A 12,626-nucleotide genomic window follows, 5' to 3' on the forward strand; every position below is an offset into this window, starting at 1 on the left:
AGTGCTCGCCCCGTGCTCCCAGCCCTCCTTGCGGCACTGGCCTTGGAACCCAGCTGTCACCCTGGGGGACATGTGCATGGTGGCCTGGGCGGCGTCCCACCACTGGCTCTCGGACCCCAGCTGCCCTGAGTACCACGCTCTCCTTTCCAACCCCTTTCTGGGGGAGGCAAGGCCAGCGTGGGTGGCTGAAATCTCCCTGGTAACAGGATCTGCGACCCCTTCCAGCCTCCTCCCCTAACCTGCTGCCCCTCCTCCCTCACCCGCACCTGCGCTCCAGCCCCTCCTCCCGGCCCCTCCTCCGGGCTCCTCCCGCACCCCACTCCTGCTCCCTCCTTCCCTGGCTCTCCATGTCACCATCTGTGGCACAATCCTTCTCTGTCACTCTCCCTGCCACCCCCTCCTTCTCCTCCCTCCTTCCCCGCTTTCTCTCCCTGCATCTCTTTCTGCATCCCTCCCTCTCGCCCCTTCTCTCGCTCTTTCCTCCTCTTTCTCTTCTCCTGTCACGCATTTCTCATCACTCCCCCTCATTCTGGCTTTCCACCCACTGCCGTCTTCTCTGTCTCTCCCTCTCTCTCTACCTCCGAGCGACCCCCCTTTCCCCTCTCTTTCTATTGGCTTTTTATGGTCCCCTGTTCCCCATTTCTCTTCTTTTTCTTGGGAGGCTTCTCCCTCCTCCCCCACCCCAGGCTCCTGCTTGCAGACCCCCCATCTGTGCCCCTACCCCCCCCCACCACCCAAGACGTGTCCTGGAGATGGGGGGTGACGCACCAGGCGCTGGTGGGAAGTCAGGGCCGGAGACCAGATGGGAGCGGCTCTGTGGGCAGACGTGGCCGCTGCAGGCCTAGGAGGGGGCTCCGTTCGCGAGCCATCTAAGAGTGGGCACAGTGTGGGGAGCCCGGCTAAGGGGTGCTCGGGGGCACTGGGGACTGGGCAGGGAGAGGGGGCAGCAGAATGATAACCGGCTTGGCAGCAAGGAGGGGAGCCCTCACCCCATGGGCAGGTAAGGAGGCTGGGGCCTGAATGGGGTCCCAGAGGGTGGGGTGCTGGAGCTCACCCTCTGCGCAGGATGAACTTGGGAGGCTGGGGATGGGGACTGGGAGAGGGTGGAAGGTCCAGGGAGGAAGGAGGACAACCTGCGACCTCTTCGTGGACAGCGGGGGGCTGGAGGGTGCGCATTAATCTCGGAATCTCATACCATGATTCCAGAATCGTGGAGTCACGGATCAGCAGAGTGTCGGAGCTGGACAAAACCAGATGCATCACGGCATTTAGCCCCCTTGGCTCAAATGCCAGCTCTCCTGAGCTCCCCCTCTGGGCTGGGCACCGTGCTCAGCACACTCCCATTTAATCTTTACAACAACCCTGGGAAGTGGGTAGGCTTGTCTTCATTTTTATAGGAAAAACTGAGGTCCAGAGATGGGAAGTGAGTTGCCCAAGGTCACACAGCAATTTGGCATCCTCCCTCTGTGGCAGAGCCCAAGCCCCCAACCTAGGGCTTGTGGGCTTGTGGGGTGTGTTCCTGTGTGTCAGACCCGAGGTCTGAGGTGGGGGGCACTGAAGATCTGGGCCTCTTCCCTGGGGGCAGGTCCAGGGGAGCAGAGAGAAAGAAGGACGTAGAGTCAGCCAGGGACTACCAGCCTGCGTTGTCCAGGGCTGTCTCAGTCCTTGATGCCTCTCAGCCCGAGGTCTTCAGGGAAGCGCACAGGGCTGGCAGGTAGGGATGGTTTAGGAACAAACAGAACTGGGCTCACCTTCTGGCCTCGCACTCAGCAGCTGAGTGACCTTGCACAGTTTACTGAACCTCTCTGAACCTCACGTTCCTCCTCTCTAACCACCCCCGCCCTTGGGCTTGGTGAGGCTCTCATGATGTGAACTCGAGGCCTTTGCCCAGGGGCGCCCTCCTACTTCACTCCTAGTTCTACTTGCTGAACTGCTTGGTCTGTTCACATTTGCAGATGTCCTGCGTGCCGTGCTGGCTGCTAGGGTTACAGCTATAAATAACTCAGGGTCCTGCGCCCAAGAGCCGGCAGTCTAGAGGGGGAGGGGGTGGGAGACAGACAAATGGAGGACGACTGGGGTGTCTGGCATCTCTGAGGGGCTATTCTGAATTGCTGTGGGGCTCAGGGCAACCACTCACCCTCTCTGGACCTCTGTTCCGTCTGGAATGGTCCTCTGAGGAGTCCGCCCCCGGCTTTCAGGCAAGCTTGCGCCAAAGATAAACCAGACAAGGAGAAAAAGGCCCTCCTCTCCAAAGGACGAACTAGATCAGCACAGCACCCTAGCTGCTTAAAGAAAAGGTGGCATCTAAATTGCAGGTCTGACTTACCCCAATGGAAAGCTATAATTTCCTTGCTTCTGGTACTCTGGCCCGTTAAACTTTGACAGGGAAGATGGGCCCAGATAAGGGTGGAGGCAGGGAGTCTTCTGGGGGGACCAAGGGCTTGGGGAGGGGCTATTTCATCCTCCTGTACAAAGGCAGGGCCTGGCTGGTACATTGTGTTCTCGCCAGGGCCATGTGTGTTAGCACGTGTGCCTGTGGGTACACATGTGTGTGTCTGGGCAGGAGGGGCCGTCCTCAGAAGTCACCCTCCGGCTTCCCCGGGGGCAGCTGTCCCTGCAGCCCGGAAATTAGCTTTTCCTGGCTCACTGCTCCTCTCCTGGGAGTCTGCTGCTCCCCCCCCCCGCTCCAGCCCTGGGTTGTGATTTGTCACCTGGCGGGGATGCTATAAAGAGGACGTGCACGCAAGGAGGCGAGGTGGATGGACGGGTGACGTAGGACTCCCCAGCCAGGTCCAGGAAGTCCGGACTCTAAGGTCCCAGATTCACAATTCCAGGTCTAAGAAGGGCTGATTCCAGCGTTCTGGAATTCTGACCTTCTCCGATTCAAAGATACGGAATCTGAAAGTCTATGACTCTACAACTCAGTTCTAAGACTCTAAAATTCTATTTTTAGGTCTCTAAGGGTTTAGGGATGTGGGCCTTCAGAGGGGAAAGGGGGGTCGGTCAGAGGTAGACAGAGAGGGAGAGACGGCAGTGATCTTAATAGTTCCAGAGCCTGAGGAGCAGTGAGGAGAGCTCTGAATAGGTTGGGAGCTGAATAGTGGGAGAGCTGGATGCCAGCTAGTTGGCCGGACCAGCTATGACCCTTAGACAAGTGCCTTCTCCAGGCCTGGCCTCAGTCTGCCGGCCTGTGAAATGGAGTGGGCGGGAGATGGTCTTACGAATCCTCCCAGCTTTGTCCCTTCCTAGCTGTGTGACCAGAGTGCATGGCCTCAATTTTGTTCCTGTCTGTACTGTGGGGACAACCCTACTGCCTCCCTCATAGGACCCTATAGGATGCTGCATGTCACTGCTTAGCCTGGAACTGTAGCTCCGTGACGAAGGGCTGGCAGCACTGTTAGGACCCTATGTGCCCACTGTCCATACTGCCCCTTGCTTAGTGCCTGGGGTGAGGGCAGGTTGAGGGCTCTCACCAGGCTTGGAGGAGCAGGGAGAGGGTGCTCTGAGCCCAGCCAGCCTGGGGAAGCATCAGGAAGAGCCAGGGCCAAGGGGTTCTTTGCCATTCTTGGCATCACCCCGCCTGGTGCTCAGAGCCCTTGGAAGTCCCAGGTATTGGGCAGGGGCACCGGGCACGCTCACCCACCCAGAGGCGTTTGCTCTGAGTTGGGGCGCCTCCCCTTTCCAGGAGCTTCGCATGTGAAAAGTGGTGTCCGGACAGGGCAGTGGGGACCATAGGTCTCACTGGCGGCATTTCAGGTCCAGTGTTCGGCGGGCAGGAGAACACTGGAGGAAGGCTCCTCTGAGAGGTTTCCTTCTCCCTTGGGGTTTCTGTAGGGAGAGTCAGGGCAGCCAGCAGCCAAGGGACTGGGGAAGGGGGTGGTCATTTGGAAGGAGGGGAGGAGGTCCCGTCGCAGAGAGACTCCAGCTTTCAGCCCTGGCCTCTAACTGGGTCTCCGGAGAGCCAGAAAGTCCTGCTGAGGGAGGTTAGCCAATCCTGGGGCAGGAGGTCTCTCCCAGCAGGGCCTGAATTCCCACTGTCAGCAATTCATCCTCCCTTTGCGTTAAGATTTGTCCACCGGGGTTCCTCTGATTCATTCGATGCCTCAAACGCTGATGCAGAACTTGCGCTTCTATGAAAGGGACGAGGGAAAGGACCAGAGCCGAGTCCTAGCATCTCCACGCTTGAGAGTCAGGTCTAGCAGGGTAGCCAGGAGGCGTCTCAGCTCCTTATAACACACGAGAAGTGTAGTAAGAAGGTGCTCTCAGAGGGAACGGGGACGCTTGTTCCCACTGTGCCGCTGGGCAAGCTCTTACTCACGTTTCAAGACCCACTTGAAGTGTCCTCTTCTCGGGGGAGCCTCCCCCACCAGCGCAGGGGGGAGCTGGCTGTTCTTGTCCTTACCCCCAGCGTGTTGTGAATTTCTCCACCATCGGTCAGCCTTTGGGGCAGAAGGGGCCCCAGCCGCCCACCCCCCCAGGTTCACAGCCAATCATCCTTCACAGCCCTGTTCACAGCGGGGCTTTTGTCGCAGTGCAGTGGGATGAGCAGGGCTGAGAGAGTCCTCAAGGGCTTTGATTTCCAGGGGAAGGGACACCTCTGAGCCTGTGGTTCTTAACTCCAATCAGAATCTGAGGAATCTGATGAAAGCGCTGGGCTCTGCCCAGAAAAAACAAGGATGTGTTAACTTTCACCAGAGTTTGGGGGGTTTATGGATCGTCTGAAGTTCATCAAGAGACTTGGGTTCGAGGTTAAGGACCTGTGATATGCAGCAGTGTTTTTCTAGCATGAGAGCTGAGACCTGTTTGGGGGGTGTCTTAGTCTGTCCAGATTGTTGTAATGGAATACCATAGGCTGGGTAGCTTATAAACAACAGAAGTTCATTCCTCACCGTTCTGGAGGCTGGGAAGTCCGAGATCAGTGTGCCGGCAGATTCGGTGTCTGGTGAGGACCTGCTTCCCGGTTCATAGTGGCTGTTTTCTTGCTGTTTCCTTGCATGGCAGAAGGGACATGGGAGCTCTCTGGGGTTAGAAGGGCACTAATCCCATTCATGAGGGCTCTACCCTCGCGACCAAATCACCGCCCCCCAAAGGCCCTCCCATCTAATACCATCACACTGGGGGTTAGGATTTTAACATATCAGTTTGGTGTGGGGGAGGACACATTCAGTCTATCACAGCGGGAGATCCACTTGGGGCTCTGCCAGCAGGCTAATCATATGTAGAAAGGGCAGATTTTGTTTTATGGAACAATATGACGTCGGGTTGCAATGTAAAACGCACTGGTGTCAAAAACGTTTGGAAAATGCTGGTATGAGGAAAGGGCTTACGTTGTCATCAGCTTATCGAATGAGCCCCTTGCTGAACATTTGCGGAGCACTTGCCCTGTGCGCAAGTGAAGGGTCACTGGTGTCCAGGTCAGTGCTGGTCCTGCTTTTTGGGGCCAGGCAAGCCGGAGTCCCATGCCACACCCCCGCTATGTGGTACAGCGTGGTCACTTCACCTCTTTGAGACTCAGTTTCCTCATGTGAGAAGTGGGGATACCTTGCCCGCCTCCCTTGCTGGCCTGTGCAGAGTGAATGAGCCGTGACACGTCAAACTCTGGCCAGGTGCCCAGGAAGTCTCCAAGTTCAGTGTGATGGGGGAGGGGCTGAAGAGACAAAGCCGTGCCCTGCCATGACCAAACTGTGTCCTCCCTCCTCCAGGCTAGTAGCTGACTGCTGACCATCCTCTCTTGGCCATGGACACCCCTGGCTATCCTTCACCGTTGCCCACGCCCTCGGAACCCTGGAACGCCTCTTCCGCTTGGCCCCTGGATGCCATCCTCGGAAACGCGTCCACAGCACAGAGTGCAGTAGGGCTGGCTGTCAGTGGCATTCTGATCCCACTGGTCTACCTGGTGGTGTGCGTCGTGGGCCTGCTGGGCAACTCACTGGTCATCTACGTGGTCCTGCGACAGACGGCCAGCCCGTCGGTCACCAACATCTACATCCTCAACCTGGCGCTGGCTGATGAGCTTTTCATGCTGGGGCTGCCCTTCCTGGCCGCCCAGAACGCCCTGTCCTACTGGCCCTTCGGGGCCCTCATGTGCCGCCTGGTCATGGCCGTGGACGGCATCAACCAGTTCACCAGCATCTTCTGTCTCACCGTCATGAGCGTGGACCGCTACTTGGCGGTAGCGCATCCCACCCGCTCGGCCCGCTGGCGCACGGCGCCCGTGGCCCGCACAGTCAGTGCGGCCGTCTGGGTGGCCTCAGCCGTGGTAGTGCTGCCCGTGGTGGTGTTCTCGGGCGTGCCCCGTGGCATGAGCACCTGCCACATGCAGTGGCCCGAGCCGGCAGCGGCCTGGCGGGCCGGCTTCATCATCTACACGGCCGCACTGGGCTTCTTTGGGCCGCTGCTGGTCATTTGCCTCTGCTACCTGCTCATCGTGGTCAAGGTGCGCTCAGCTGGGCGGCGGGTGTGGGCACCCTCGTGCCAGCGGCGGCGGCATTCTGAGCGCAGGGTCACGCGCATGGTGGTGGCCGTGGTGGCACTCTTTGTCCTCTGCTGGATGCCCTTTTATGTGCTCAACATCATCAACGTGGTGTGCCCGCTGCCCGAGGAACCCGCCTTCTTCGGCCTCTACTTCCTGGTGGTGGCGCTGCCCTACGCCAACAGCTGTGCCAACCCCATCCTTTACGGCTTCCTCTCCTACCGCTTCAAGCAGGGCTTCCGCAGGGTCCTGCTGCGGCCCTCCCGCCGTGTGCGCAACCAGGAGCCTCCCCTGGGGCCTCCAGAGAAGACAGAGGAAGAAGAGGATGAAGGAGAGGATGGAGGTGGGGAGGCTGGGCAGGAGGGAGCAGGGGAGCATGAAGGGCCGAAGGAGATGAATGGTGGGGTCAACCGCATCACGCAGCCGGGTCCCAGCGGACAGGAGCAGCCTCCCAGCGGCCCCACCAGAAAGGAGCGTCAGTTCCTACCCCAAGAGCCCTCAGCTGCGGAGAAGTCAGGCACCCTGCACATCAGCTATCTGTAAGGGCCTGCGGAGGGCCAGGGTAGCCCAAGGACAGGGCAAAGACTGTGGGTACGCCTAGGGCATGCCACCTGAGGTGCCAGGGGTCCGTGATGGGAAATTCAGAAGCCTGGGCTCTGATGCCATTGCTGCCGAGACTTGCTGTGTGACCTCAGATAGGTCACTTCCCCTCTCTGGGCCTTGTGTTCTCCTCTGTGACTCAGGGATGGGAGATACGGCCTGGACGAGCTCTATCAGATAAGTCTGGAGGGGCATCTCTGCTGGGCTGGGTAGGGTCAGGTTAAGGGGATAGGTACCGACTGGCTTTCCCCTTCCGAAACAGAGCATCCTCAATCTTGGCCCTCAGAGGGATAAACCAAGGCCTGGATTTCCCGGGCTCAGAGTCAGGTTCACAAAAGAGGGAGTGGGGGCCCACATTCACAGGGAGTGGTACTGCACAGGGAGTGGTAGGGAGAAGGGGTGTGAGATTGCCCAGGCCCCCATCAGCTCTCCGCATCTTGCTGCAAGGCTGTGGGCCAGCTCTTCTCCTCTCTGGGCCTCAGGCCTCACCTGCTAAACAACCCAATAACCTCCAGGCCCCCTTGGCCCAGACAGTCAATGCCAGGACTCCTGTATTCCCAGACAAGAGGGGAAGACGTGATTTTCCAGGAAGCTAATTGAGTCGAGCTTCAGGGTCCCTGACTGCTCGGGCCCTTCTGAGGCCCTGAGTCTAATTTCATACTTGTAATTTTGTACCCCTTTTATTAAAGAGGGACCCCATATTGCATAAGCTTAGGCCACCCAAAGGCTAGCTCAGGCCCTGTTGGGGGCAGCTAATCAATCCTCAAAGCAGCTCACTTTGTGTCCTGTGGCTGGAGGGGGTCTCAGGGTCTTTGAGGGCTCAGGAACCTCCTCAGAGGAGAAATCCTCCCTGCTTCTCCCCACTCGGCGACTAAAGCAGGGACCTGGCCCAGGCAGACTGGAACAGAAAGGCGGAGTGTCTAAACAGAGCTGGGAGGAGAAGGAAGAAGAGGAGGAGGGAGAGGAAGGGGGAAGGGAAAGGCAAAGGAGGAGGAGGTGGAGGACAGATCTGCTCCATGATCTTGGGGCTGACCTTGGCCCCTCTGGGCTGAGCTCAGTTGCAGCATCAACGAAACATGGTTGCCAGTGCCTGGCCTGATGAAACTCAAGGAAAGGATGCCATCAGGGTGGAAAAGCAAATGCTCTGAAAGGTACAGGCTCAGCCCCCTTGAGGGCCTGCAGTGCTGGTAAGAAGGGTTAGGTCTTGGTGGAAGCCTGGGGGCAGAGCTGAGAAGCAAGGCCTGGCTCCCCGGAGAGGTTGGGAGGAGTGGGGCAGCGCTGCAGGCTGGGGAGCAGGCCACCGGGTCCTCTACATGCCCCGGGGCAGCACGTCGGAAAGGCCTAAGGAAGACAAGACTAGAGGAGGCTGGAGAGAGGCCACAGGGAGAGGCCACTGTCCAAGGCTGGGCCTGGGGCTGGCCTGGACGCCCTCCCAGAGACAACCCCTTAGAGCCACAGTGAGACTGGTCCCGGGGACGGTGGAACCTCCAGTTAAATCTCCCAACACTCCACTCCGCAGAGGGTAGGGGGTCCTCAGGGAAAGCATGGGAACCACAAGTTGGGAAGCCTAGATCTTCAACTCACCTTCAGATCCTGTGTAGCCTTGACCTCTCTGGGCCTCAGTTTCCCATCATAAAGTGGAAGTGCTTGTCCCAGCTTGCCTGCCTCCTGGGATTTGGGAAGAAAAGGAGTCGTTTGGGGTAAACTGCCGTGCACACTGCGATGGCTGGGGCTGGGACTTAACAGGTTACAGAGTGGAGGCAGCCCCCGCCAGGCGTGGCCTTCAACCCCTTCTCCTTCACCAAGTGGCTTCTCTGTCTCCAGCCCTTGGGGCTGAGGGCGCTACAGGACATGAGGAAGGGAAGCTGGGGGTCAGAGACCAAGGATCAGGGAGGTAGGGCTTGGGGGAGAGTGAGGCCCCATCACGGGGAAAGAAGTTTACAAAACTAGAGCTTGTGTGGAGGTTGGAGGCCCAGTCCTCAGTCTGGTGTCCCCTGAGGCGGATCTGGAGGTCTGAGGAAAGAGGGCCCCTGGCATTCCAGCATTTCCTGTTTTCCTGGCCAACCCTACTTTCCTGATTCCTGGGACAAGTGAGCCTGTTCTACAAGGGTGGCTGGGAGGCCCCTTAGGGAAATTCTGACTCTAACTCTTGTCAATAAAGTCAGTGACACATGACAACTGGCCTGGGCCAATTCCTCTGGCGGGCGCTGTGTTTTTAGACGGGTGTGCCTGGGTGGGGGTGGGTACGGGCATCCGTCTCTATCGGGGTGCTCCTTCTCTCCTGTCTCTCAGCTCTGCGTGCCCAGGCCTCTTTGTGTATAGCCTCCCAGAATCCTGGTCCTCCAGGAGGGACGGAAGACGTCCCTGACAAGCCTCGGCCTGCACGCTTACAGATCTTGATCCAAAGGCAGTAGATATACTCTCTTCCTGTGTCCAAATATCAGATCTCATGCAAGAGAGCTGACTGGCTCTAACTGAGTCACAGGATGGCCCCTTGGGCCAATCACCAAAGACAAGGTGATAGAATGCCATGATTGGCCAGATGTGGGTCACGTGCCCGCCTTTCCCGCTAGAGAGAAGGTGGGACACTGTGATGGACAGTTTGGCCTGACCAGTGGGGTAGGAGTTGGGTCAGGGACTGACTATCCATGGCAGGGAGGGAAGAGCCAGGCAGCAACAATAATGGGATGGGGGAGGGGTGTGTAAACGGAGTGCAGGGCACGTAGTAGGTGCTCAGGGCGTCTCACCATATCCACGAGTGAATGTGTATTGGGGTGTAACACTGAGGGCCTGCTGTGTGTGTGGCAGGTGTGCACGGGGTGGGAGCAGAGGACCTGCTTGCAGCCCAGGTTGTGTAGGGAGTGGGCCTGGGCCAGGGTCCCCTCTCTGGATCCCACAGCCCTCCAGCTTCCCCATCTCACCATATGTCACTACCTGTGCAAACTCTTGTGCGTGTGTGTGTGTGTGTGTGTGGTGTCCCAATAGCTTTGTCCCTCCAGGCAGGGACAATGCCTGATGCGTCTGTGTTCCCAGGGCCTGGCAGTGCTGTGGGCCCCTCATATGACTATTTGGAATAAATGACTGAATGGGGGAAATTCCATTTCTCAAGTCCAGGGGGGAATTTTCACACTGTGACTCTAGCCTCCTTTGTATCTGTGCAATGTGGTGACCCTTAATAAATGGGGGGGGGGGGCATCAGGGGAATGGAAGGAGTTATATGGGGGTTTGGGGCTGGGATCTGTGGGTTATGGGAACTGCAGGGGCTGTGGGCTGAGGGCAGGCTCTGGGGCTGTGAGCTCGAGCCGGCAGGAAGGGGTGGCGATGACCCTCTCTGCCTGATTCCGTCTCTCCAGACATCCAAGTTGCTCAGACCCAAGACCTTACCTTGAACTTGTCTCTCGGAGGCTGTTGCCTGGCAACAGCCCATGGCCACCAGGCTCTGGACCAGGACTTCATATGTCAGCCTGAGCACCAGCAGAAAGGAGTCAGGAGCCTGTAGGCCCTGGGATAGGGGAGGCCAAGGCCCCAGGGCTTCAAGCCCTCCTCACCTCCAAGGGGTGGGGGAGACGGAGGCCACAGTCCCATGGAGAGGTGACAGTCCCATGGGGAGGTGACAGCCTGGGCGCCACAGGACTCCAATCACAGAAGAAAGCACTCTAAAGGCAGCAAGAACCCCAGGCTGTAATGTGAGGAGCTTTCCCTGCAGTTGTGCAAGGCCACGGTCCTGCCAAAACCTCAGGGTGCTCCCCTGTCACTGGCAGGCCCTGGTGAGACTCTTGGTGACTCTACTGGAAGGCCATGGGGCAAACACATCCCCCAAATGTCATGAGACCCAAAGTCAGGAGGCCTGGGACCTAGGCCCACTCTGCCACGAACCTACCACACAGCCTTGGCCTTTCACTGACCTCTCTGGGCAAAGTTCATTAAGTTAATAAAGACTTTTCTGAGCGCTCACTGTGTGCAAGGCCCTGACACCGGGCTGGGGAGACAGACACGGTTCCCGGGCCTTGTGGCGCTCACAAGCAGCTGCACAAGTAAATGGACCACCATCCAGTAGGGACGGCAGTGCCCTGTGCTCTGGGGGATCACAGCTGGGGGGAGGGGTCCGTGTTGGGGGCAGCACTGAGAGCAGAGGGTGAACCTGAGTGTGCCCGGCAGGGAGACTGTATGTGCTAAGGCCCTGGGGTTGAAGGAAGGCAGTGAATGAAAGGAAGAAAAGCAGAGGTAAGGCCCAATTCAGGGACAGAAGCTGTGTGAGACAGGACCGCCTAGGAGGTTTAATTCCAGTTGTGCATTGAATTGGGTACCGCTCCTCCCTCAAATTCATATGAGATTCTAACCTCTAGTACCTCCGGAGGTGACCTTATTTGGAAATAGGGTCCTCGCAGTTATAAGCAGCTAAGATGATGTCACCCTGGAGTCAGGTGGGGTCCTATTCCAATATGACTGGTGTTTTTAAGAAAAGGGAAGATTAGGACACAGACACGAGCATGGGGAAAATGCTGGAGTGATGTTTCCACAAGTTAATGCCAAAGGTTGCCTGCAAACCACCAGAAGCCGGGAGAGAGGCCTGGAAGAGGTCCTTCCTCACAGTCCTCAGAAGGAAGCAACCCTGCCGGACACCTTGATCTTGGACTTCTAGCCTGCAGAACTCTGAGAAAATACATTCCTGCTGTTTAAACCACTTAGTTTGGGGTACGTTGTTCTGGCAGCAAACTAATACAATTCCCACCCGCAAAACGGAGCCAACAGTCCCTCCTCCCCTGGGTCTCTGGAGGACCTTGGACTAATTCATTCATTCTTTCCTTCAACAAGTGTTTACGGAACAGCCGCCAGCGCAAAAAGCTGAAGGCAGAGAATTACAAGGCCTGGCTTCAGGGGTGAAGGAAGTGGTACTGAACATAAGAGATAAAGAGGGGGTTCTTAAGCCCCCAGAACCTGGAACTGTCTGGTTTTGAATCCCGGCTCACCCATTCACTAGCTGTTTGACCTAGAGCCAGTTAATTAACCTTCCTGTGCCTCCGTTTCCTCCTCTTTGAGAGGAAGATGAGAGTAGATGTCTCCTGTTAGGAAGATTAAATGAACAGAGATTTATAAACAGCTTAGAACAGTGCATCGTAGGTGCTATGTGTTAAATAAACACGAGAAGTGCTTTAGCAGAAGCAAGAATCCAGCCATGGGTTGGGGAGGACGTCTCCCCGGAAGGGTTATTGCCCAGCCAAGCATCAAGAGGGAACTGGAGTTTGTGCACCAGGAGGCGGCATGCGAGATGTTCAGGGTACTAAGAACAGCTCTGCTACCCATTTTACAGCTGAAGATAGTGAGGCCTGGGATGGTCATGTGATTTGCCCAGGGTCACAGCACCGGAGGCAGGACCGAGAACCACGTTTTCCTAGTCCCCAGTCCAGTGTCTGTAGCTTTTAGAAACTATGAAATTGAGGGCCAGGGAGTGATGCTGGGGGTGGAAAGAGCTCTGAGGCCAATGGTGCCAGCTCCTTGGCGGCCACCGGTGGTAACAGATGATGTCCTTGGGCAAGACTCAACATGGTCTGGG

General features: G+C 57.5%; 1 protein-coding gene and 1 long non-coding RNA gene across 2 annotated transcripts; one reads left to right on the plus strand and one right to left on the minus strand.

The window, feature by feature from the left end:
- Positions 1-749: 749 nt before the first annotated feature.
- On the minus strand, positions 750-9,420 carry LOC141275815 (uncharacterized). The gene is made up of 4 exons (XR_012324192.1): positions 8,657-9,420; positions 4,890-4,989; positions 4,319-4,657; positions 750-4,226 (listed from the first exon to the last, which is right to left on the minus strand). It is a non-coding gene; the product is annotated as an uncharacterized lncRNA (long non-coding RNA).
- On the plus strand, positions 5,738-7,015 carry SSTR3 (somatostatin receptor 3). The gene has a single exon (XM_004313518.4). It carries the CDS (start codon positions 5,738-5,740, stop codon positions 7,013-7,015), a length of 1,278 nt encoding a protein of 425 aa, XP_004313566.1.
- Positions 9,421-12,626: the final 3,206 nt, after the last annotated feature.

This window comes from Tursiops truncatus, chromosome 11, assembly GCF_011762595.2.
Source record: "Tursiops truncatus isolate mTurTru1 chromosome 11, mTurTru1.mat.Y, whole genome shotgun sequence".
NCBI lineage: Eukaryota > Metazoa > Chordata > Mammalia > Artiodactyla > Delphinidae > Tursiops > Tursiops truncatus.